This window comes from Rhinoraja longicauda, chromosome 1, assembly GCF_053455715.1.
Source record: "Rhinoraja longicauda isolate Sanriku21f chromosome 1, sRhiLon1.1, whole genome shotgun sequence".
In the NCBI taxonomy this organism is placed as follows: Eukaryota; Metazoa; Chordata; class Chondrichthyes; order Rajiformes; family Arhynchobatidae; genus Rhinoraja; species Rhinoraja longicauda.
Genome location: NC_135953.1, coordinates 125459334 through 125486739, shown reverse-complemented (window position 1 = coordinate 125486739; position 27406 = coordinate 125459334). Strand labels below are relative to the sequence as shown.

The 27406-nt window shown below is 43.2% G+C and overlaps 1 protein-coding gene across 4 annotated transcripts in view; it reads right to left on the bottom strand.

The window, feature by feature from the left end:
• The window catches only part of slc10a7 (solute carrier family 10 member 7), a 121044-nt gene that overhangs the window by 54436 nt on the left and 39202 nt on the right, over positions 1–27406 (bottom strand). For all 4 annotated transcript variants that reach the window (XR_013547707.1, XR_013547708.1, XM_078406143.1 and 1 more), the window contains one exon: positions 25802–25840. Coding sequence is in view for 2 of the 4 variants with exons in the window: in XM_078406143.1 (XP_078262269.1) it covers positions 25802–25840 (39 nt within the window). In the remaining 2 variants the exon portion in view is untranslated. The remainder of the gene's footprint in view (positions 1–25801; positions 25841–27406) is intronic.

The following is a 27406-nucleotide window of genomic DNA, read 5'->3' as shown; positions in this document are numbered from 1 at the left end:
AACAAATAATAATATCCACATTTTGTATTTTTGATGCCATTATTTGTTTGCTTTAATGATTTCGAGGAAATACTGTAAATTACTAGCCATACTCAATTTGAATAAAAATTATACTTCACATACTTAAGTCACAACACAAAATCAAGTACAAGCACTTTTCAACACATGACCTGAGCATGTTTTATGCCGACACATGTCCAAAGCATAATATTTCCATTCTTCACCTTAAGCGCCTGAAGAATTGAAAAAGAGTATCATTCAGGACTTCTTTTATTCATATGCATGTAATAAAACATACAAAAATATTCCAAGCATTTCTAAGAAATTCTCACAAAAATGAGTTATAGAAGAAGCCTATTTTTGTGATCAACTTAATTTGTACATGTAAATTAAATCCAATTAACATAATTGTTCCTAACTAAATGATACCTTGAAATGTTGATAATGAAAGGCTTTTCTAATAAAATGTACACTCATAAATTAGATGCGATTTGCATAATTAGTATTAGTATGACTAATATCCTACATTTTATGAAAGGATTTACTCTTTTATGATTCTAATGAATGCATTAAATGTTCACACCAATGCCACTTTTTTTTTGTTCTGGCATCAATATACTAAATGAATACTAGAAAGTAACAGAACAGAGACAAACCATTTGGCACAAGATATCCATGCTGACCATCAAATATCCTTTCTGCTAATCCTATTTAACAGCATCTGTAGCCCTCATTCCTTGGCAATTTAAGTGGTTGTCTGGATACTTTTGTGAGAGTACCTGGCTTCACTAATTCCTGTTCTTCCTCTCCAGTTCAATATTTGTGTTTGACAGCATTAATACTTGCATCTTCTGCATTTCTGTTTGAAAATACCCGGATTATTTCCACGTGGAGAGGTTAATACACACACATGCACGCACGCGCACACACACACAAACTGCCTTAATATTTTGCTTTTAGTGAAGTAATTTTGTAAAACATACAAAACAGAATGACGACATTATTGCTGTAAATTATTTAATCGCCAATTTGGGGTATAAATTAGATTAATTAATGTTTTTCCATAGAATTGCTAATTAATTTGTTCAAGCAGTTATCTGGGTAAAAAAGAAATACGATTTTTATTACAATATTCACTGAACAGTGTTGCATCTTCTTGTTATCAGCAGCAAGACACCCAATCTGTCTGGATCTATTATCTCTATTCAAGCAACCCATTCAATTGGTTAACATACTTCTAATGAGTTTATTGATAATATGATTGATTTCACACACGATCACAAAGAACACACCTTATTGCAAGGTACACACAAAATGCTGGAGTAACTCAGCGGGACAGGCAGCATCCCTGGAGAGAAGGAATGGGTGATGTTTCGGGTCAAGATCCTTCTTCAGACTGACAAGATCCTTCTTCAGTCTCGACCCGAAACGTCACCCATTCCTTCTCTCCAGAGACACTGCCTGTCCCGCAGGGTTACTCCAGCATTTTGTGTTTACCTTCGATTTAAACCAGCATCTGCAGTTCTTTCCTCACCTTATCTATCACAAGATGCTTCAGATGTACCACGGGTTATCTCTTGATAAAAGTAACTACTTTTTTAACAATAAAAATGGTAATTTAATTTCTCTAACAACAGATTGAATGTCTAAATGAGATTAATTGTCAGAAAGCTCTACAATTCTGGATAGATTTCTTAATTTACTTGAAATGGTTTTATGCATCTGCTGATCTTTAATATGCCTTCAAAGAACTTAGCTGTCTGTCGAAAGCTCTTTAATTTGTTCCTAGTTGACCACTTAAGTACATTAAATAAAAATTAATAATGATCATAATTATTAAATCCAAGTGTCTTAATTGCAAGTTAACAGTTCCCAATACTGATACAAGGAAATGTTGAATTGACAAATTAACCTCTTAAAGGATTATACACATTGGCTCTAACTGAACCATAAGAATATTGATATACTATAGCAGCTTTGATAATTTAAGATTTGTCTAGTCATCAAATGATTCAACATAGCAATGAATTGGAGTTAAAACTTTGTCAATAACAAGCTTGAACTTAACTCATTCAGAGTTATTTGTTATTTTCAAGACAAATGATATCAAGAAGGAATTCAACTGAAGTCGCAGGAAATGACCAGGTTATGATTAAAAGTTAAATTAAAAAATACTGACAGGTGAGCAGTCTGGGTGTTTTCTGCATATCAATTAACACAATGGGAGCAATTACATTGAATTTTGATTTAAAAAAACTGTCAGTGCAATATGTAATAAATTGGACAATTCTAAAATTAGAGAATAGACAGAAACTTAACAGGGCATTCCTGGGATGTAACACAAGGCTTAAAATAATCAGAAATCGTGACCAATTGGACCGTCTGATTTAAAACTGTTATAAAATAGCAAATTGCATACTGACTTCTCCAAAGCCCATGAACAAGAGAAAAAGATAATTCCTATCATGCACCATTAATGACAAACAGAAACTTTAGCAACAAATATGAATCCATCAATAATCGTCCCTTTGCAGTGCCAGTGAGAACAAAAATGATACAAAATGTGCGTCAACATGAATCTGCTGGCAGCTTCCATCTGCTGATAGATATAAAATTATAAAATGAAGAGAGGAATAGATAGAGTAGTCAGAACCTTTCATGAGAAAAAACAAAGACCAGAGGATACGGCTTTAAGATAAGAGGAGGAAAATTTAAAGGAGAAGCGTGAGGCAAGGTTTTTTTACACAGAGGGTGGTGAGTGCCTGGAACGTGCTACAGGGGGTGGTGGTTGAGGCTGATATGATAGTGGCATTTAAGAGACTTTTGGATAGGGACATGGATATGCAGGGAACGGAGGGATATGGATTATGTGCAGGCAGTTGATTTTCGCATCATCTTCGGCAGAGACTGTGCTTGTGCTGTACTCTTCTATCTTCATGTTCTAAACATTTTAGTGTCAGGTTAATTCATTGATCCCAGAGTAGATTTGTACTAACAAAAGATCAAATCTCACATCTAAATGCATTCACTATTTACTATGTTGTCAAGATTGATACCAATTTATCACATACTCTGAGGACATTTACAGATAGAAGTTATCTATTTCAGTATCATTTCCAATCACTTCTTTTCACTATCACAGTCTACCCATCACATATTCAAATTAATTTTGTTCCTTTAATATTATGTTCTGTAATGTAGCATCTTATCATTTTTTTAGAATAGAATATCTACTTCCTACTCTTATCAACCCTCTCTGTAACTCAATCTAAGATGAATCAGGTCAGTTCAGACGCTATTTTCTTCTGATTAGTCTAGTATAGTTATCCTTTATGTATCTATGTTCCCAAAGTGAAAATGTTCTGATTATGATCTATCATTGCTCTTTGTACCCGAGGACTGGAGAGTGTGAAGGTTATTCCCTGGTTCAAAAAATGTAGTAAAGGAAACGCTAAGGAATTACTGGCCTGGCAGTTTAACCTAAGTCAGTTTTTTGAACTATTGCCCTAAAAAAGAATTCATGTCTGGAGGAAAATGGATTAATTAGGGTAGGCCAACACAGATTTATTCAGGACAAATCATAATCACTGGCTACTCATGTGACATACATGTTTTAACATCCAGTTTTGTGGCTTCCTGTGGGGAAGATGCGGGAGTCAATTATAGAAGAAGAAATTGCAGAACATTTGGATCGCGGTAACAGGATCGTTCCGAGTCAGCATGGATTTATGAAGGGGAAATCATGCTTGACTAATCTTCTGGAATGTTTTGAGGCCGTAACTAGGAAAATAGACAAGGGAGAGCCAGTGGATGTAGTGTACCTCGACTTTCAGAAAGCCTTTGATAAGGTCCCACATAGGAGATTAGTGAGCAAGATTAGAGCACATGGTGTTGGGGGTAGGGTGCTAACATGGATAGAAAATTGGTTGGCAGACAGGAAACAAAGAGTAGGGATTAACGGGTCCCTTTCAGAATGACAGGCAGTGACTAGTGGGGTACTGCAAGGCTCGGTGCTGGGACAGCAGCTATTTACAATATACATTAATGACTTAGATGAAGGGATTAAAAGTAACATTAGCAAATTTGCGGATGACACAAAGCTGGGTGGCAGTGTGAACTGTGAGGAGGATGCTATGAGGATGCAGGGTGACTTGGACAGGTTGTGTGAGTGGGCATATGCATGGCAGATGCAGTTTAATGTGGATAAATGTGAGGTTATCCACTTTGGTGGAAAGAACAGGAAGGCAGATTATTATCTGAATGGTGTCAAGTTAGGAAATGGGGGAGTACAAAGAGATCTGGTTGTCCTTGTTCATCAGTCACTTAAAGTTAGCATGCAGGTACAGCAGGCAGTGGAGAAAGCTAATGGCATGTTGGCCTTTATGACAAGAGGAGTTGAGTATAGGAGCAAAGAGGTCCTTCTGCAGTTGTACAGGGCCCTAGTGAGACCGCACCTGGAGTACTGTGTGCAGTTTTGGTCTCCAAATTTGAGGAAGGATTTTCTTGCTATTGAGGGCGTGCAGCGTAGGTTCACTAGGTTAATTGCCGGAATGGCGGGACTGTCGTATGTTGAAAGACTAGAGTGACTAGGCTTGTATACGCTGGAATTTAGAAGGATGAAATGGGATCTTATTGAAACATATATGATTATTAAGGGATTGGACACATTAGAGGCAGGAAACATGTTCCCAATGTTGGGGGAGTCCAGAACCAGGGGCCACAGTTTAAGAATAAGGGGTAGGCCATTTAGAACAGAGATGAGGAAAAACGTTTTCAGTGAGAGAGTTGTAAATCTGTGGAATTCTCTGCCTCAGAAGGCAGTGGAGGCCAATTCTCTGGATGCTTTCAAGAGAGAGCTAGATAGAGCTCTTAAAGATAGCGGAGGCAGGGGGTGTAAGCTGCCCAAGCGAAATATGAGATGCTGTTCCTCCAATTTGCATTTAACCTCACTATGACAATGGAGGAGACCTAGGACGGAAAGGTCTGTGTGTGAATGGGAAGGAGAATTAAAGTGTTTAGCAACCGGGAGATCAGGTAGTTTCAGGCGGACTGAACAAAGATGTTCAGCGAAACGATCGCCCAGTCTATGTTTGGTCTCTCCGATGTACAAGGGTCCACATCTTGAACAACAGATACAGTAGGTGAGGTTGGAGGAGGTGCAAGTGACCTGAAAGGACTGTCGGGGTCCCTGGACAGAGTGGAGGAGGTATAGGGACAGATGTTGCATCTTCCGTAGTTGCAGGGGAAGGTACCTGGAGAGGGGGTGGTTTGGGTGGGAAGGGATGATTTAACTAGGGAGTGTGGAGGGAACGGTCTCTGCGGAACGTGGAAAGGGGTGGAGATGGGAAGATGTGACTAGTGTTGGGATCCTGTTGGAGGTGGTGAAAATTTAAGAGGATTATGTGTTGTATGCGACGGCTGATGGGGTGAAAGGTAATGACTAAGGGGACCCTGTGTGTTGCGACGAGGGGGAGGGGGAGCAAGGGCGGAGCTGCGGGGTACCGAGGAGACACGAGTGAGGGCCTCATCTATTCAGAGAAGGTAAAACTCTTGCAAAACATGGCGGAAGGGAGGGGCAGGGGGAGTACACATCCCAATCTGCATCGTCGAGATCATCAAGTTCTTAGGTATAAATATCACCAATAATTTGGCCTGCTACAACCAAATCGACGAAACAGCCACTACTTCCTCATAAGTAATGCAGCATGTCCCCAGTGACTCTTATCAATTCCTAGAGATACACCATGGAAAGCATCCTAGATGGATGCATCACAGCTTGGTGTGGTGATGCTCTATCCAAGACCACAAGGAACTGAAGAGAGTCGTGGATGCAGCCTTGGGCATCACGGAAACTAGCCTCCCTCAATCAACTTCATCCACACTTCATACTACCTCGGGAAAGCAATCAACATAATCAAGGACCACTCACACCGTGGTCATTCCTTCTTCTACCCTCTCTCTTAAGGCAGAATATACAAATGTTTGAATGCACCTACCACTAGATTCAAGAACAGCTTCTTCCTCACTGTCCTCAGACTCTTGCACAGACCTCTCATAGGTTAAGTATGTATCCTAAATCTTACACCTCACCTCACGGTGCATTTGAACTTTCTTTTATATATAGTTGTAACACTGACTTCTGCTGAACAAACAATTTTCTATAAACAGACAAAAAGCCAGTCAGTCAAGAATATAATTATTTATTGATTTAACTTATTAATGCAGAATTCCGTCTCCGCATGGAATTCAAAGTACATGAACATAATCCTCTTTGAACATAGATCTCAATGAGATCTGTAATTTGGCAGTGGGCACCAATCTGTTATATTTGGCAGAGATCAGTGGCCACTACTAGTATGATTCTGAGGCTGCCAGATTTAGTGAACTCCACTGTCTAGGCCCATATGCATGGATGGAAGTCACCCTGTCAAATATCACATCAAACGGATTGTCCTTGAAAGTACTCAGTTGTCTAGAGACTGCAAGTTAGGATCTTATGTTTCTGAGAAATCTCTGGGGATGAGTTCTTCATGTGTGATTCCTGTGCCTCCTGTTCTGAGGCTGCACATGGAGTATTCATTTTGGTCACTCTGCTAAAGGAAGGTCATTAAGCTGAAAAGGGTGCAGAGATTTTGCCAGGACATAAGAGCATGAGCTATAGGGAGTGATTAGGCAGGCTAGGATTTTTTTCCTTGTAGCGCAGGAAGCTGAGGGGATGAGCTTATAAAGGTGCATTAAATCACAAGGGGAATAGACGTAGCCGCTTCTCGACTTACGTAAGGGTTATGTCCCGCGGACCCTTGCCCAAGTTAGATGCGGCAGTCCTTGCATGTCAGAAGTGCCATGCAAATTTCCTATTCGACGTGGAGACCACGTGGAAGCTCTGATGCAGAGATCACATGGGAGCGTCCACGAGAGCAGTTGGTAGGCTTGTGGAAACGGCTGCATGCAATGGCAGTAGCTAACAAGACTACCGAAACATGCAACTCAGAAAGAAAAGTAGTGTGCTTAAAGAATTGCTTACTTAAATACAAGTTTATATAAGTTGCCTATTATGTAAATCGGGGAATGCCTGTAATGTGAATGCTATAAGGTAGGAGAATGAAGAACTAGAAGGGATTGGTTTTAAGAGAGGGGAAAGAATTAATAGGAACCCAAGGAGCAACCTTTTCACACTGAGGGTGGTGGGTATATGGATTGAGCTGCTGAGGGAAGTAGTTGAGGCAGGTACAATAAGAACATTTAAAATACATTTGGATAGGTAATTGGATCAGGAAAGGTGTAGAGGGATATGTGCCAAATGTACAAGATTAAGCCACAAGCTCTCACCCTGATACAGGAGTTTTTTGCAGGAAAGAGAAGGTAAAGCAATGAATGAAGAGAGGTTTTGTTCAGATGCACGTGGAAATTTGAAATGTTTCTACTGTAGGGGAAGATTAAAATAAGGAACCTTGAACATTAAAAAGTGACACATAAAAAAATAAGTAATTCAGAAAAAAAGTAACATTTATCCAGTGATGTCAAAATGTGAAACTCACAACCAGAAGTAGATATTGGAAACTGCATTAATGTATTTAGGAAGAAATTAGGTGAAAATAGGAGATGACAAAAGTGGGTTAATGTTGAAAAGAGATGCAAACACAAATTTGACAAGGTCGAAATAGGCCAAATAACCAATTTATATGCAATGCTCTCTGTTCGACTGCTCTGTTTCCACCCCATTTGGTTCAGTTACGTTAACTCACTGATATTCTTTGCTTGAACATAGTTGAATCCTTGGTTCAGGTGTTGAACGAGGGGAAAAAAATATTCCATGTGGTATTCTATGCAGTTGTTTCCATATCCTTTAACATATAACATATAACATATAACAACTACAGCATGGAAACAGGCCTGTCCGGCCCTACCAGTCCACGCCGACCATTCTCCCTGACCTAGTCTCATCTACCTGCACTCAGACCATAACCCTCCAATCCCCTCCTATCCATATACCTATCCAATTTACTCTTAAATAATAAAATCGAGCCAGCCTCCACCACTTCCACCGGAAGTCCATTCCATACAGCCACAACCCTCTGAGTAAAGAAATTCCCCCTCATGTTACCCCTAAACCTTTGTCCCTCAATTCTGAAGCTATGTCCCCTTGTTGGAATCTTCCCCACTCTCAAAGGGAAAAGCCTACCCACGTCAACTCTGTCCGTCCCTCTCAAAATTTTAAAAACCTCTATCAAGTCCCCCCTCAACCTTCTACGCTCCAAAGAATAAAGACCCAACCTGTTCAACCTCTCTCTGTAGCCTAAGTGCTGAAACCCAGGCAACATTCTAGTAAATCTCCTCTGTACCCTCTCCATTTTGTCGACATCCTTCCTATAATTCAATAAGCAACAAAAAAAAACTGATGCCACCATATGGAAATCAGTTCAACTGAGCCTGGAGGGAGAGCAATTAAAATAAATGTATAGATGTTAACTGGTAATATCAGCTGTATTGCTCAATGTCTCACCGTGAAGAAAATGTACTGCTTGTAGTTTCCTTTAACTGCAGTGGTTGAATATTGGAAATAAAGAACAAAAATTACTGGAAAAGGTAGGTCTATCACTTTCCAAGCTTTGCCCAGGTCAATCGAAAAGTTTTACTATGTGCATACTGTGCAGTGGCATGATTTGCTGATTGTTTCAAGTAAAATGCTGTTTAATAACATTCTTTTGCAGAATAATAAAATGGTTTGTTAGTCATTTTATTATTCCTTTCTGGAGTTAAAATATTGGTGTGGTACATTTTACATTTTAAAACATCATAAGAAAAATTGAGACCTATTTATCTTTTCGCGGATTTTTAGTGCTTTTCCCTAGAATAAAAAAAAGCATTTCAGCATTATTCCCTTCGAATGCAACAACACTTTGAACCCTTGATCAATATTACTTCATAGATGGTTCTCTCTCTCTCTCTCGAGTCATATTTTTCTGGTAAACGTCTATTAAGAAATTAACAAGGATACACTGTTCATAGCAACATGGTTGAAACATAATTGAGGCAGGTGATAGTTATAAGAATAAAACAAATCGATGAAGGAAAACAAATCAGAAGTAAAAATGCCCAAAATCTACTTGAATTCAAAAAAATTTTTGTGTTAAAATATTTTCTGTTAACCAATGCACATACACCGATCAGCCAAAACATTATGACCTGATGAGCCAAAACATTATGACCACCTGCCTATATGCTGTTGGTCCTCCGTGTGCAGCCCCATTCACAGTAGGGTGCGATGCACTGTGTATTGTGACACATTCCTCCCGTAACCACCAATAAAATTTTCTGTGACTCAACCAGATGGGATAGCCTTCGTTACCCTTGCGCATCGATGAGCCTTGGGTGCCCAACACCCTGTCGCCGGTTTGTGGTTTGTCCCTCCTCGGACCACTGTCGGTCGGTACTCACCACTGCTAACTGGGAGCACACCAAAAGCCATGCCTTTTCAGAGATGCTCTGACCCAGTCGTCTAGCCATAACAATTTGGCCCTTGTCAAAGTCGCTCAGGTCTTTACTCCTGACCATTTCTCCTGCATCCAACACATCAACATCAAGAACTGACTGGTCATTTGCTGCCTAATATATCCCACCCCTTGACAGGTGCCATTGTAACAAGATAATCAATGTTATTCACTTGACCTATCAGTGGTCATAATGTTTTGGCTGATCAGTTTTCTTGTCGAGCACACATGGCATGGTGGGACTGCAGTAGAGTGGCTGCCTGACAGCGCTTGCAGCGCCGGAGTCCCGGGTTCGATCCCGACTTCAAGTGCTGTCTGTACGGAGTTTATACATTCTCCCCGTGACCGCATGGGTTTTCTCCGAGATCTTCGGATTCCTCCCACACTCCAAAGATGTACAGCTATGGAGGTTAATTGGCTTGGTGTATGTGTAAATTGTCCCTAGTAGTAAGATGGTGTTAATGTGCGGGGATCGCTTGTCCGTGCGGGCTCGCTGGGCCGAAGGGCCTGTTTCTGTGCTGTATCTCTAAACTAAACTAAACATGAAGCATAGCGCAATGATAATTTTTTGATATGTCATTATTTTTGTAATCAATTAATTGAAATGTTTTTGGTAAATAAAAACTTAAGAGTTACAGAGCATCTTTCTCCAAAACACATCTCAAAATGCAGCAAATTACTTCATAATGTAATAAAGAATTAGTCATTTCATTGCCACAAATGGGGACTTCATTGTTCTTTTGCTGAGCCTTTGCCATGATAGGGAGTTAAAGTGTTCAAAGAGATGTCCAAGTTGCTGGAAGGAGTGGGATGGTAAGAGACGAGATCTCTGACCTGATTGGCCTTGCTGCTGGAGTGTCGAGAGAACATATCAGGTGTAGCTCAAAGCAGCAGTGTGTTCAGAGATTTAGATCCTTCAAATCGTCGATTACAGGAATTTTCCATATGCTGCAATTGGAGTTGCAGGCTCACATGACGATGCACGTGGCTATGAAAATCAGTGCCCTATAATTTTCATTTCAGGTTCATTTCAGACTGCAGCTGGAAACATTATTACTGTCTCCTGATGGTTGGTTGTCCCTTACTCATTCCCACCCAGCATTCAATGAGGGGTATATGTATCTCCCCCTCTTGGAGAGAGAGCAGCAAAGAGATGATACAGGGGATTTGGGTGTCCCACAATCGAGGCTTCCCCAAGATATGCAAGTTACAGATTCCAACATCCAAAGTAGAACACTAAAAGAAGTGAAGATTTTTATAGCCTCCAAGACCAGATGCACATGACCACCAACATAAGATACTTATAGTGAACACAAGACATTAGGCAGCTTGCTAGAGTCATTCAACTTACAGTAGCCTTCTGCATTCACTATATTCAATCTTTTATGCTTTGTTAAAAAAAAAAATCACCAGTTGATCTGACAAGGACATCTGCTTCACGTATAGCTTCTCCCTCCAGTTGGTGTTTCAAAAACAGCAAGAGACTGTCACAACAATTGTCATAAAGCCATCCATCCAGAATATGACAAAGGGCACCATGAAGTTAATAACACAGAATACGACAGATCAGGGCAGATGATGATAAGGAAATGTAGAATAGTTCATTGTTAGTTAACTAGGATCCTAGTTCACTGAATAGTTCTACTGTTCTCCTGATTAAATATTACTGATTGTACGCCATGTTGTCACCTTCCCCTCAGCTAATAACGAACCATTCTACATTTCCTTATCATCATCTGCTCTGATCTATCGTTTTCACATCTTACCCTTGCATATCTCTAGACTCCCTCTCCCTTGACCCTCAGTCTGAAGAAGGGTCTCAACCTGAAACGTCACCAGAGATGCTGCCTGTCCCGCTGAGTTACTCCAGCATTTTGTGTCTATCTTTGGTGTAAACTAGCATTTGCAGTTCTTTCCTACACAAAGCTATATCAGATGATGGTAAAAATGTGGAACTTCCTAGGTGGCTTGCTATTTGCTGTTGTTAAAGACATCAACACACACAATAATGTGAGATCTTATAATGGTATTGGCAGTCTCCCATCAGATTTCTCACACAACAGCCCATGAATGCATGTAACAGATCTGATTTTATCATAAACTAGACCAAGTGGACCCGTTGGGCACAAACCTCTCCTGCATTGGTGCAGCAACCTGTCCTCCCCTCCCTCCCCCCTCCCCTCTCTCCTCAACCCCCCCTCCCCAGTCCCCCCTTCCCCCCCTCCCCCAGTCCCCCCTTCCCCTCCTCCCTCCCCCCTCCCCCTCCTTTTAAACTTAAAAATGTGAATAACTTAAAAAATATAACTCCGATTTCAATAAAACTACTTGCATTATCACTAAAGTGACAATGGTGAGTAAGGTGGGCCTAAAATTGTCACGCTATCATATACCGTTTTGGCTGAAGTTCAGTCACAAACAAGATAACAAACGAGAGTTTTAGTATATAGATAACAACTATGTCACCCTTGATGCCAGTCCAAATGATAGAAGTTATCTTTGCTACTGTAGTTGGATTCCGTTAGGTATAGGTCATCATTGATTGCACCACAGAATAAATGAAGGTACTGAACAACTGGAAGGCCTTCCATTCCAACAAGGTGCCACACTGGTGAGTAATTGCAATAGAATCGTTCGACTGTTGCACACAAAGTCTAGGGCAGCTGCTGTCAGGCTTTGGTCCTGCTGCACATTTCTTCTGCCCTGAAAATAGAATAATGGGATAGTTGCCAAGCAACAAAGAACACCCATTGCAAACTCAGCGGACGGTGGATGTCAGATAGATTAACAGTGAAGTTCAATTTGTTTACAAGAAGTGCCATATTACCACCAGATATGTGACTGAGCAGTTATGTTTCAGGTGCCTGAATAAATTTGAATGTGTACTTCAGAATACACTAAACAGACAACAAAATGCTTTTTACTCTGCACAGACGCAATGCTTAAACCCTACAGGATGAACAAGGTGAAGAGCTCATGTCCGATTTAGATCATCTGAAGGAGGAAGCAGGTGATTCAACCCTAGCAGTTCACACTTCTGCCCAGAAGATCCTTATTGTAAAATTCACAGTGCAACCACCTTATCACCTTTATACCTACTATAACTCCCTCGATTCAAAAACATCATAAAGCTAGTTAAACTGTTATTGGCCTTGCAACACCCTAGGATGGAAAAAGGAAAGAGATGATAACCTTTTTAGGTTGCGTGGCTGCGTTCTGCAGCTGTGGCTCACCGGCAGTCTCTCTGTCTTTTTTTTTTTTGGTCTATTGTCATCGTTTAAATGTACGTTTTGATCTATTTTTAATTCTGTTTATGTGGGGGGTGGTTGGGGGGGGTGGGAGAAACCTTTTTTTCAATCTCCTCCTCAACGGAGATGCGACCTTTACCGTGTCGTATCTCCGTTCGAGCTACGGCTCAACCGTGGAGTCGGCGGCCTCCAGCTGGGATCGACCTTGACGACTCCGGTCGCAGGGCCTCGACTTACCATCTCGGAGGCTTCGGCCGTGGGCCCTGCAGACCGCAACATCTGGAGTTCGCAGGTCCCTGGCTGGCGACCGGCTTTCGGGAGCTCCAGCCGTAGCAGCTTCGACCGCCCCGGAGCGCGAGGTTTGATCGACCCGCTCGCAGGCCCTTCATCGCCCTGCGTGGCCTGGCCGCGGCACTTTCCATCGCCCGGTGGGGGCTCAGGACCTTCATCGGCCTGCTCGGCTCGGCCCTGGGACTTTCCATCGCCCGGTGGGGGATTCAAAAGTCGGGAGCCTCGATCGCCTCGTGGCACCACGGGAGAAAAATGAGGAGGAGATAAGACTTTTCTTTGCCTTCCATCACAGTGAGGGTGTGCCTGGAGCAATCACTGTGATGGCTGTTTGTGTTAAAATTGTAATTGTGTGTCTTGTGTTCTTTATTGTCTACTGCCGGACCCTGACGTGAGAGGACGCTGGCGTATTTGTTCGCCGCTTCTCCGTCAGGATAGTCCGTCTGTTTGTTTTTATGTCATGACTGTTTTTGTAAAGCGTCTTTGAGCACTTGGAAAAGCGCTATATAAAATAAATGTTTATTATTATTATTATTATTATGAAAATTGATAACATAGTCATAGCAGCACGGAAACAGGCCCTTCAGCCCAACTTGTCCACACCGATCAAGAAGCTCCATCTACACTAGTCACATCTGCCTACATTTCACCCATATTCTTCTAAACCATTCCGATCCATGTAACTATCCAAATGTCTTTTAAATGTTGTTATATTTACTTTCAGTGCCTCCTCTGGCAGTTTGTTCCATGTACCCACCAGCTTCAGTGTGAAAAAGTTTCCCCTCAGGTTCCTATTAAAACTTTCTCCGCTTCTTAAATTTATGTTCTCTAGTTTTTGATTCCTCTACTCTGGGTAAAAGACTCCGTGCATTCATCCTGTCTATTCCACTCATGATCTTATACATGTCTATAAGATCGCCCCTCAGCCTCCTGCACACCAAGGAATAAAGTCCTACCGTGCCCAGCCACTCCCTATAACTCAGGTCTTCAGGTCCTAGCAACATCCTTGTAAAACTTCTATGCACTCTTTTCAGCTTAACAACATCTTTTCTGTAGAAGGGTGCCCAAAACTAAACACAATACTCCAAATGTAGCCTCACCAACATGTTGTACAAGAGTAACACAATATCCCAACTTCTATACTCATTACCAGACTGATAAAAACAAATGTACCTATCAACCTGTGACACCACTTTCAAAGAACTATGTACTCCGAGATCTCCCTGCTCTGCAACACTCCTCAGGGCTCTGCCATCTACTGTGAAGGTGCTGCTCGGTTTGACTACCCAAAATGCAACACCTTGCACTTAGAGAGTCATAGAGTCATAGAGTCCTACAGCACAGAAAGAGGCCCTTCGGCCCATCGTGTCCGCGCCGCCCGTTACCAAACACAGTCTAATTTTAATCCCATTTTCCCGCATTTGGACCGTAGCCCTGAATGTTGTAGCATTTCAAGTGCCCATCCAAATGCCTCTTAAACGTTGTGAGTGTTCCCGCCTCCACCACCACCCAGGCAGTGTGTTCCAGACTCCAACCACCCTCTGGGTGAAAAAGTTCTTTCTCACATCCCCCCGAAACCTCCCTCCCCTTACCCTGTATCTATATCCCCTCGTTGTTGAACCTTCCACCAGTGGAAGAAGTTCCCCGCCATCTACATTATCTATGCCCCTCATGATCTTGTACACCTCGATCATGTCCCCTCTCAGCCTTCTCTGCTCCAGGGAAAACAACCCCAGTCTGCTCAGTCTCTCCTCATAGCCGAGGCCCTTCATCCCTAGCAGCATCCTGGTGAATCTCCTCTGCACCCTCTCCAAAGCTATCACATCCTTTCTATAATGTGGTGACCAGAACTGTACACAATACTCCAGCTGTGGCCTCACCAGTGTTCTGTACAATTCCATCATTACCCCCCTACTTTTATATTCGATGCCCCGGCTCATGAAAGCCAGTAACCCATATGCCTTTTTGACCACCCTGTCCACCTGTCCTGCTGCCTTCAAGGACTTGTGTACCTGTACTCCAAGGTCCCTCTGTACCCCTGTCTTCCCTAGGGTCCTTCCATTCATGGTGTACTCCCTCTCCAAGTTATTTCTGCCAAAGTGCATCACCTCGCACTTTTCAGGATTAAATTCCATCTGCCACTGCTCCGCCCATCTGACCATCTCATCTATATCTTCCTGCAGCTTGCAGATCCCTTCCTCGCTATTCACCACCCCCCCTACCTTTGTGTCATCTGCAAACTTGCTGATCATGCCCTGTACGTTAACATCCAGATCATTTATGTAGATTACAAACAGTAAGGGACCCAACACCGATCCCTGCGGCACCTCACTGGACACCGGCCTCCAGTCACAGAAGCAACCTTCTACCATCACCCTCTGCCTTCTGTCACTAAGCCAGTTTTTTATCCATTTTGCCAAGGTGCCCTGGATCCCATGGGCTCTTACCTTCTTGACTAGTCTCCTGTGTGGGACCTTGTCAAAAGCCTTACTGAAATCCATGTATACCACATCCACTGCACTACCCCCATCTACCTCCTTGGTCACCCCTTCAAAAAATTCAATCAAGTTAGTCAGACACGACCTTCCCTTAACAAAGCCATGTTGACTATCCTTAATTAACCCTCGATCCTCCAAGTGAAGACTGATTCTGTCCCTCAGCTTCCCCACCACCGATGTCAGACTCACCGGCCTGTAGTTCCCAGGTTTATCCCTACTGCCCTTTTTAAATAATGGCACCACATTAGCTATCCTCCAGTCCTCCGGTACATCCCCTGTTGCAAGAGAGGCTCTGAAAATTTGTGCCAGAGCCCCCGCAATCTTCTCCCTTGCCTCTCTCAGCATCCTGGGATACATCTCGTCAGGGCCCGGAGACTTATCTACTTTTAAGCCTGCCAGAGCCTCCAGCACCGCCTCCCTGTCAATAGCAATATGCTCAAGAACATCACAACCCTCCTGCTCCATTTCTAAGTCCGCATCGCCCTCCTCCCTCGTAAAAACAGATGCAAAAAAATCATTTAAAACATCTCCTACATCCTCTGGCTCCACACACAGCTTTCCACTATGGTCCCTGATGGGCCCCACTCTTTCTCTCGTTATCCTCTTACCCTTGATATACTTATAGAACACTTTGGGATTTTCTTTTATTTTGCCCGCTAGTGCTATCTCATGGCCCCTTTTTGCTCTCCTAATTTCCTTTTTAAGAACCGCCCTACACCTTCTGTATTCCTCTAATGATGTCTGTGCCTTAAGTTCTTTATGCCTTCCAAAAGCCCCCCTTTTTTTTCGAATCAATCCTACTATATCGTTCGACATCCAAGGTTCTTTGGACTTGTTTGTCCCACCCTTAAACTTTAGGGGAACATGCTTCCTCTGTACTTTTTCAATTATTCCTTTGAATGACTCCCACTGTTCTGATGCGGTCCTCCCCACGAGAAGCTGATCCCAGTCCACCAGGGCCAACTTCTGCTTTATCAGATTAAAATCGGCCTTGCCCCAATTTAGAAATTTTCCTCTTTCCTCTGGTCCCTCTTTATCCTTTTCCATTACCACCTTAAATATCACTGAATTGTGATCACTGTCACCAAAATGCTCTGCTACTGACACTTCAGCCACCTGTCCGGCCTCATTTCCCAAGATTAAGTCCAATACCGCCCCCTCCCTTGTTGGACTTTCAACATATTGGCTCAAAAAGCCCTCCTGGATGACCCTTAGGAACTCTGCACCCTCAGGGCCCTTGACACTTTGGCTATCCCAATCAATATTCGGGAAGTTGAAATCCCCTGCTATTACTACCCTGTTGTTTTCACACACCCCCGAGATTTGCCTACAAATATGTTCTTCTATTTCCCTCTGACTGTTTGGGGGTCTGTAGTATACACCCAGTAAGGTGCATGCCCCTTTTCTATTTCTCAATTCCACCCAAATAGCCTCATTTGAGGAACCCGCTAATATGTCATCCCTTCTTACAGCAGAAATAGATTCTTTGATTAATACTGCAACACCCCCTCCCCTTTTTCCCTGCTCTCTGTCTCTCCTGAAGATTCTATATCCTGGAATATTGAGCTGCCAGTCCTGCCCTTCCTTCAACCATGTTTCCGTAATGGCAACAATGTCGTACTCCCATGTGTTCAGTAACACCTTCAATTCATCCCCCTTGCTTCCAATACTCCTTGCATTAAAATAAATGCCGTTCAGACTTGCCCTACCCCATTGTGCTGGAGCATTCTTGTTCCGCCTCCCAATCTGACCAGTTATTTCCTCTATATTTTCCTTCTCCCCTATACTAGCTCCATGCTGTATCCCAACCCCCTGCCAAATTAGTTTAAACCCTCCCCAACAGTGCTAGCAAACCTCCCCGCCAGGATATTGGTCCCCCTCTGGTTAAGGTGGAGACCGTCCGGCCTATACAGTTCCCAGAAACAGGCCCAATTATCCAGAAAAACTAATCCCTCCCCCCTGCTCTATCCTCCTATTTCTATACTCACTAGCTCGTGGCACAGGGAATAATCCAGAGATTACAACCTTAGATGTCCTACACTTCAATCCTCTACCTAGTCCTTTTTTTAACTCTCTTCCTAGCCCCCTAAATTCTCCTTTCAGGACCTCTTCCCTTATCCTACCTATATTGTTGGTACCTATATGTACCACGACCTCTGGCTCCTCTCCCTCCCCTTTCAGGATATCCTGGACACGCTCAGACACATCCCGGACACCGGCACCAGGGAGGCAAACCACCATCCGGGTCTCCCGACTGCGTCCACAGAATCGCCTATCTGACCCCCTCACTATAGAGTCCCCTATTACTATCGCTCTCCTCTTCCTTTCCCTACCCTTCTGAGCAACAGGGCCGGACTCCGTGCCAGAGGCCCGGGCGCCGTCGCTGCCCCCAGGTAGGCTATACTCCCCAACAACACCTAAACAGGAGTATTTATTACCAAGGGGTATATCCACTGGTGTACTCTCTCGTCCCTGCCTCTGCTCCTTGCCCCCCCTAACCGTGACCTACTTGTCTACCTCCCGTGGTCTTGGAGTGACCACCTCTTTATAACTCCTCTCTATAACCTCCTCACTCTCCCTAACCAGACGGAGGTCATCAATCTGCCGCTCCAGGTTCCTAATACGGTCCCTTAGGAGCCCCATCTCATCGCACCTGGCGCAGATGTGGATGTCTGGAAGACTATCAGACTCCCAGATTCCCCACATCCGACACCCAGAACAATAAACTGCCCTGGCACTCATACTCTCCAAACAAAGCCCCATGCTCGGTTACTAAACCTACCGCCCGGCCGCTACTCCACCCGCTCCAACCGCCCACCCAAAAGAACTGAGTGATCTCCTGGGAGAGGCGAAAAACCGGATAAAAAACCCAGGCCAATTTGGGAAAAAAAATCCGGGAAATTCCTCTCCGACCCCAAGCTAGGAGATCGAAACTTGTCCGGGAGATCACACAGGTCTTACTCCTTACTATCTCCACACAATACTTCCCAAGCTGCTACTGCTACTGCTGCTGCTGCTGCTGCTGCTGCTGCTGCTGCTGCTGCTGCTGCTGATTGCTGCTACTGCAGATTTTAACTTATCTACATTAAAATCCATTAACCATTCTTCCGTTCACTTACCCAACTATTCAAGATCCTGCTGTAATTTTTGATAACTATCTTCACTATCCACAATACCACCCACTTTTGTGTCACCTGCAAACTTGCTAAACATGCCTTCCACATTTTCATCTCCATGATTGTTCTAAACCACACACAATAATGGGCTCAGCATTGACCCAAGGCATCCCACTAGTCACAGGCCTCCAGTCCGAAAAGCAACCTTCCAACATCACCCTCTGCTTTCTTCCATGAAGCCAATTTTCTATCCAGTTGGCTAGCTCTCCTTTAACCTTCCAGAGCAACTTATCGTGTGGAACCTCATCAAAAGCTTTGAACCTGTGTCTAATGATAATTTATATATCCCAGCCAAAGCGCCTCCAGTTTCTTCTCTAGCTTCCCACAGTGTTCTCAGATATATCTGAACAGGCCCTGGAGATTTATCTACCTTCCCATGTCTTGGGACGTCCTGTACGTCTTTGACAGTAATATGGATTGTCCTCAAAACATTCCCAATAACTGTCCCAAGTTCCCAGCCTTCATGCTTTCATCAACAGTAAGAGCAGAGGAGAATTACTCATTGAGGACCTTGCCATCTCCCGCAGCTCCACATATAGACGACCGCTTTGGTCTCTGAGAGACACTATAACAACCGTACTAATATAGTATGACATCCTTACTAGTCTTGCAGCTGCCTGCAATCTCCTAGCATAGTTGTTCTTTAATTCCTGTTGACTATTCAGGAGCCTGCAGCACACACCCAACTACGTAATCACCCCTTTTTATGTACAATATTATGAATAAGTACATTCCCTACATCTATCTATCTGTATATATTACTAAACCTCTCATCTTGTATGTTTGTTTGTATATGTTTGTTTGTTGAGGGGAGATGGAGTGGGTGAGTGAGGGGGAGGGGAAGGGGTGAGCGGGGGAGGGGAGGGTGCTAGACCAATGCAGGAAGTTTGGACCCAAAAGGACCACAGCAGCTAGTATCTATGTACTAAAACTCTCGTTTGTTTGTTTGTTCCTGAACTACAGCCAAAACGGTACACGATAGTGCAACAATTTTGGGCCCACCTTACTCACCGTCGTCCCTTTGGTGCTAATGGAAGAGGTTTCATTGAAATTGGTGTTATATTTTTTAAGTTATTCACATTTTAAAGTTTAAATCTATCTCCTAGGGAGGGAGGGGGGAGGGAGGGGAATGGAGGGAGGGAGGGGGTAGGATAAGGGGGGTTGAGGGGGATGAGTGGGGGAGAGGGGAGGGAGGGGGGGTCAGGGGGGACAGCGGTGGGGAGGGGGGGAAGAGAGGGAGGTAGAGGGGAGAGGGGAGGGAGGGAGAGGGGAGTGGGGAGGGGAAGGGTGCAGGGGGGAGAGGGGAGGGGGAGAAGGAGAGGGTGCTGCACCTATGCAGGAAAGGTTTGGGCCCAATGGGTCCACTTGTCAGACTGATGTCAGGGGGGCGGGACAAAGGAAGGATATAGGTGGAGACAGGAAGATAGAGGGAGAACTGGGATGGGGGAGGGGAAGAGAGGGACAGAGGAACTATCTAAAGTTGGAGAAGTCAATGTTCATACCGCTGGGCTGCAAGCTGCCCAAGCGAAATATGACGTGCTGTTCCTCCAATTTCCGGTGGGCCTCACTATGGCACTGGAGGAAGCCCATGACAGAAAGGTCAGACTGGGAGTGGGAAGGGGAGATGAAGTGCTCAGCCACCGAGAGATCAGGTTGGTTAAGGCGGACTGAGCGAAGGTTTTGAGCGAAACGATCACCGAGCCTGTGTTTGGTTTCACCGATGTAAAGAAGTTGACACCTAGAGCAGCGGATGCAATAAATGAGGTTGGAGGAGGTGCAGGTGAACATCTGTCTCACCTGGAAAGACTGTTTGGGTCCTTGGATGGAGTTGAGGGGGAAGGTAAAGGGACAGGTGTTGCATCTCCTGCGGTTGCAGGGGAAAGTGCCTGGGGATGGGGTGGTTTGGGTAGGAAGGGACGAGTGGACCAGGGAGTTATGGAGGGAGCGGTCTCTGCGGAACGCAGAAAGGGGAGGGGATGGGAAGATGTGGCCAGTGGTGGGGTCCCTTTGTAGGTGACGGAAATGTTGGCGGATGATTTGTTGGATACGCTGGCTGGTGGGGTGGAAGGTGAGAATGAGGTGAGGGGGAGCAAGAACGGAGCTGCGGGATGTGGAAGAAACCCTTTTTTAAAATTTATTTTTTAAAATTTTAAATCAAAAATATTTATTCAAATATTAAAATATATACAATACAATAAAACCAAAACAGAACCCACCACCAGAATACTATACAAACAAATATACCAATTGAAACTATTATATAATTATATTACAATCCCCATCCAGGATACATCCAATCCCCCGCGGTGCCCAGCGGTCCCGGAAATCCTCCAGGGTGCCCGTGGACAGTGCGTAGTCTCTCTCCAACACCACCCGGGCGCGGATGTAACCCCGGAAAAGGGGTAGGCAGCTGGCTCGGGCAGAGCCCTCTTCCGCCTGGCGCCGTGAGTCGCAGATGGTCAGTTTGGCCAGGCCCAGGAACAACCCAACCAGGACATCCTCAGCCCTACCCTCTCCCCTACGCACAGGGTGTCCAAAGATGAGGATGGTGGGTGAAAAGTGCAGCCAAAAAGCAAGGAGCAGCCCCTTTAGATATTGGAACAGGGGCTGCAACCTCACACACTCCATGTACACGTGGTACACAGACTCTTCCAACCCGCAAAAGTGGCAGACGGCTGGCGAGTCTATGAACCGCGCGAGGAACAGGTTGCAGGGGACTCCTCGGTGCAATACCCTCCACCCCAGGTCCCCGATGGAGAGGGGCAGAATCCCTGCGTAGAGGGACCCCCACCGCGGGGCCCCCTCGCGACCATAGAAGAAACCCTAGTGAGAGCCTCATCTATAATGGAAGAGGGGAAGCCCCGTTTTCTGAAGAATGAGGACATCTCTGATGCCCTAGTGTGAAACACCTCATCCCGGGCGATGCGGTAGGCTGAACAGTGCTCCTGTTTTTCCCTTTGTAGTCTGTGACGCAGCGTAATCCACTCCACATGCGTCTGGAGTCTGAGCTGTAGTAGTTAGATTCCACTTTGTTTCTGTAGACTCTCTTGGCTTTCCTGATGGACTTCCGGAGGTCATATTTGGCTACCTTGTAGGCGTTGAGGTTGCCTGAGTTGAAGGCAGTAGTCCGTGCTTTAAGTTTAGCACGGATTTCCCGTCCGACAGGGTTTCTGATTTGGGTAAGTGCAGATGGTGGCTTATGGAACCACATCATCGATGCACTTACTTATGTAGCCTCAGACAGAGTCTGTGTATTCGTTGATATTGCCTTCTGCTGCGTCTTCAAACATCTGCCAGTCGGTTGTATCAAAGCAGTCCTGTAAGGCCTCATCAACCTCATTGTTCTATTTATATATGACCCTGGAAACCGTTTTTTCCTGTTTTAGTTTCTGCCTGTATGCAGGCAGCAGTAGAATGGAACAGTGATCTGCCTTACCAAAAGCAGGGCGAGGGAGGGGCTTATAACAGTCTCTGAATGGGGTGTAACAATGGTCCAGGGTCTGCTCTCCCTTAGTGGGAAAAGTGACGTGTTGGAAGTATTTTGGGAGAACCTTCTTCATATTGGCTCTGTTGAAGTCTTCCAGAACAATGAACGCAGCCTCAGGATGGGAGTTCTCCAGCTCATTTACAATCCCATACAGTTCGTCCAGGGCTAGAGATTTGTCAGCCTGTGGGGGGGTGTAAGCAGCAGCAAGGAGGACTGAACTGAACTCTCTGGGGAGATAGGAAGGTCTAGCTTTAATGGTCAACAGCTCCAGAACCAGGGGGCAGTGTATAGTTAAAACGCAGACATCCATGGCCCACGAAGAGTTAACCATAAAGCACACTCCCCCTCCTCTCTACTTGCCTGAGTCCTTCGTTCTGTCTTGTCGGTATACGAAAAAACTCTCCGGAGTGACGGCACAGTCGGGTACGCTGGTCTCCAGCCATGTCCCTCTGAACACCAGAACACAGCAGTTCTTAATGAACCGATGGTGTTCGATCCGTGCGCGCAATCCACGGGGGTTTGGGGGGGGTTGGAGTGGGTGAGTGTGGGGGTGGAAGGGGGGATAAGGGGGGATGGAGTGGGTGAGGGGGGGGTGAGGGGAGGAGGGGGGGATAAAGGGGGTTGAGGGGGGATGGAGTGGGTGAGGGGTGTGAGGGGGGGATAAGGGGGGTTAGAGTGAGTGGGGGGAGGGGGGTGGGGAATGGGAGAGGGGAGTGCGAGATCAATGCAGGAGAGGTTTGGGCCCAACGAGCCCACCCTTTTCTAGTATGTTACTAAAACTCTCATCTTGTATGTTTGTATGTATGTTTGTATGTATATATATGTTTTCGAAATACAGCCAAAATGGTACACGATAGCCCAACAATTTTAGGCCCACCTTACTCACCATTGGCCTGCATTGTGCAGTAGCAAGTTTCGTTCAAATTGTTGTTATATTTTAGAAGTTATTGACATTTTAAACTTTAATAAATCCTTTTCCACTTGACGTGCCCGTCAGCCGCGTCTATGCAGTAATACCTCCGTGTTCGACGTTACAATGGGAACCCAACGGGTGATATGAGATCGCCATTTGATTGGCAGCAGTGGCAGCCAATGAGGGGGGAAGAGAGCGGAAGAAGCGGGGCCGGAAGGAGGGGAGGGGCCGGGATCCGCACAAGTGACGGAAGCGGCAGCCAATGAGGGGTGGGGGAGTGGAGCGGAAGAGGCGGGACCGTAAGGAGGCAGAGGGGGAGGTTCCCGCCCCCCATAATGAAGCGAGGAACCGCGGGGCGGGAATGGCGGCACCACCGGAGAACCTCTAAAAGTGGAGGGGGGAGGGGAATAAGGGGGGTTGGAGTGGGTGAGGGGGGAGGAGAGGAGCGGGGGGAAAAGGGGGGTTGTGGGGGAATGAAATGGGTGAGTGGGGGGTGGAGAGGGGGAGTGGAGGGTGCTAGACAAATGCAGGAGAGGTTTGGGGGAGTTTTAAGGGGGATTGAGGGGGGATGGAGTGGGTGAGTAGGTGAGAGGGGATGGGAAGAGGGGGAATAAGGGGGGTTGGAGTGGGTGAGGGATGTGGGGGTGGGGAGGATGGGATAAGGGGGGTTGAGGGGGATGGAGTGGGTGAGGGATGTGGGGGTGGGGAGGATGGGAGGCTAAGGGGGGTTGAGGGGGGATGGAGTGGGTGAGTGGAGGGGGTGCTAGACCAATGCAGGAGAGGTTTGGACCCAACGGGTCCACAGCAGCTAGTACATTATAAAAGGTTCTTTCTTTTTTTTCTTCAAATTCTGTAGATTGCAATCGAATCCTTCACACGTTTGGCATAATTATTTGTAAAATATTTCGAGGTTGCTTATCCTCCTACAATGCAACCCCCATTCCCAATTGAAAATATCACTTGTCCAAGTTCGATATTATTAGGAGCATGTACATTTCACATAGAATAAAGTAAATCACGGTCTTAAAAATCAACTTGGTTAAAATAAAATAAAGTTGGAACTTCTAGTCATCACCAATTAAATTTCTATTATAAATTTGCAAGAAAAATGAAATGACTGCTATATTTACATACTCCTCAATTAAATTGACATCATTGCAAACACTGTGTGAAGCTGGTATTTACAGATACACATTTGAGTGAGAAAATATCAGCTTAAGCACTAATAATGAAATTAATAATTTTGAATAAATATATTTTACCAAGACACATTTTTAAAGCCAATGCATCAGTTATAAATAACAAAGTAATATTAATTGTTAAACAAATTATTTCTTCTGATTAGGGACTAAAAATGTTTCAAGGTTTCTTTTACTGACAAATAGGTGTATCTGGAATTTTAAATGTTCACATCGGCATTTATTCCTTATATACCTTGTACTGCCTCAAATCATTACAAATTACAGTAATATTCACAACACAGATGCAAATTCCAATAATTACAACAGTTAGAAAAATATTTTAAAATGTAGAAAATGTTCATAATTTAGACTGATAACAGCACAGACAAATTTTATTAGCTGGCTATTCAGCAGACTATAATTGATTTGCCATCAAATATTATTACTGCACATCAAGGAGGGAAATCAAATCATTTACTCCAATCTATTTTATTGTAAAACAGCATGTATAAAATGGATAGAAGATAATGAAATTATACCTCTAACTGAGAGCAATTCTCTGTGGCACAATGCAAAAAGAGTCCGAGATTTATGTAAATTGTATTAATCTATCAAATATAAACAGGACACTAAACTAAAACAATACCAAAGCTTCTAAAATCCTTTGTTTAACTGTAATTAAACATGTATCAGTTTAAAAAAAGATTTGTATGATAAATCTCTTGATCGTGAGTAAGAATTGACAACTTGGTATAAGTAGAAAGCAAAAATATAAACATAAACGAAATACAGCTACAAATTAAATTATCCTCTTCGGCAACATCCATGTACTTTAATTTAGCATCCTGATATAAATCCTTCTGTAACAAATATTTATTTGATGATCTTCATAAAAATGTCAATACATGCTTCAACAGAGTCCTTTCAAAAATATAACCAATTGGTATCCCATCCAAAAATATGTTTATAAACGTAGTGGAGGTTCACTATAAGAATAATATTGAAATACACTTTGTAAATATTAACGAGTAAATGAGAAATTTTAGAATTCCATTCGTTAGGATTAGCAGCCAGAAGCAGAATGTACTGCTCTGTAAAAATAATTTAAATAATTACAGAAAAACTATTTTTTGTTGCATTAGCATCATGAATTTGTAGCCACAATTCAGAGCAGTATGCAAATATTAATATTTAGTCATCTTCAAATTCAATAATACCAACAAACTATCTGTAAAAAGTGGTTCTAAAGTTATGAACTGGAAATAATCTTACAAAATAAAACAAGAGAAAAAGAAAAGACTTATTAAAATCTTCATTTCATTTATCAGCAATTTTAGGACAGATTGCAAAGTTAAAAGATAACCATAATTTTAAATAGTTACTTTTTTAAAGATGTTCCTAATATAAACCATCCGAGAAATCTCGAATTTGTTTATTAAGTAACTCAATAATAAATAATCACTGCAATTTAAATAACAAAAATAAATCTTGTATTATAATTATTAAATGCTTTGGTTCTTACCAGAAAACTTCCAAAAGCAGAATTGAAAATAGCAGCTGCCTGTAAAACAAAATCAATTATTAATGGAAGGGCATCAGCATTTCTTTCATCATAAATACTTCTCACTGCAGAATGATATTTGGATTATTTTAACTCATCAGTTATGGTGCATTGCTTTTTAACTAACTAAAATTCATCTGCTAAAATAAATGCAGCATAGTACGTACACATCTTTGATTTCAGACATAAGATTGTTCTTCAGATTTCAGACATAAGATTGTTCTTCTTCACATGCAACTAAGGCATTAACAAATACTGAATATAAAATTGGTCTAAATTTTTCAGGCAACAATTTCAACATACCTTATAAACCAATGTATAAACTAATACAGCAAAATAAAAAATGGCTTTTGCTCGAGCTACCAAAATACCAGCAATGAAACAAGATAAGAACCTTGAACAGTCAAGAAATAACAGGTAATGAGGTCAAAACACTCAGTGGATCCACTGAGGTCATTCGACAACAATGAAACAAAGCAGAGTCATACAATTCCATCAAGAAATGTATGTATAACATATCAGACTTTAGCACTATTTGCCACAAACATAACAGGTACCAAACAAATTCAAGACCACAGATAGACACAAAAATGAATTCCTTCTCTCCAAAAATGCTGCCTGTCCCGCTGAAGTTACTCTAGCTTTTTGTGTCTATCTTTGGTTTAAACCAGCATCTACAGTTCCTTCTTACACAAAAATCAAAACCATATTCAAAAGACTAAAATAAACCTATGTACTATTCCCAAAGAGGAAATGACAAATAGATAGAAAATGCAATCTAGTATTATGGATATTCAGTATTTAGTTTTCTTATGTAGATTTCTTGAGACATCAATAAATGATAGCAATGGAATACAACGCCTAGAATACTGCAGAACATACAAATAACCTTTGTTCACTGTCAAGGATAACATTTGGTGTTTCTTGCCACAAAAGACCATTTTTAATATCTTAATAAAGTAAGTTCCAATGGGATGTGAAATAATTTGATTGGGAATGAAAATGGTAGCAGATAAACACACGCACATGTCTCTGGATTGCACTCAATACTATCTTGGTAAAGTGCAAAAAGACGCATCCTCAATTCACATATGAAGTGAGCATTAACACAAATAAAGAGCCTAATCGATTCAGATTTGATTCTGATTGCCCTCCATCTCCAGGTACAAACTTGAAGCACTTCAAACCATCAACCCCCTTTCCAAAACACACCCATTAGCACTTACATGTTACTATAGGTTCCTACCAGGTCCAGTAATAAGAACACTGCAATTGTATTATCAAATGAATCAATTATATCATCATGGTCAGCAATCCCCCAACTTTTCACAGGTTCTAAAACTAAGCCATCTGAATCCTGCGCTCATTTCTGAAGAGTGGAGTAGTATCATATATGTTCCTTCCCTGAATCCCTTCACCATAATGATGAAATCAATGTATTAATATTTGTGGATTACAGGCTAATCTACTAGGTTAGGAATCTACTGGGTTTGGAATCCAAAATAGTAGAATAATATAGCTTTGCACTCCTTATGCCCACCCTTTATCAATCAAAAGCTGTACAAG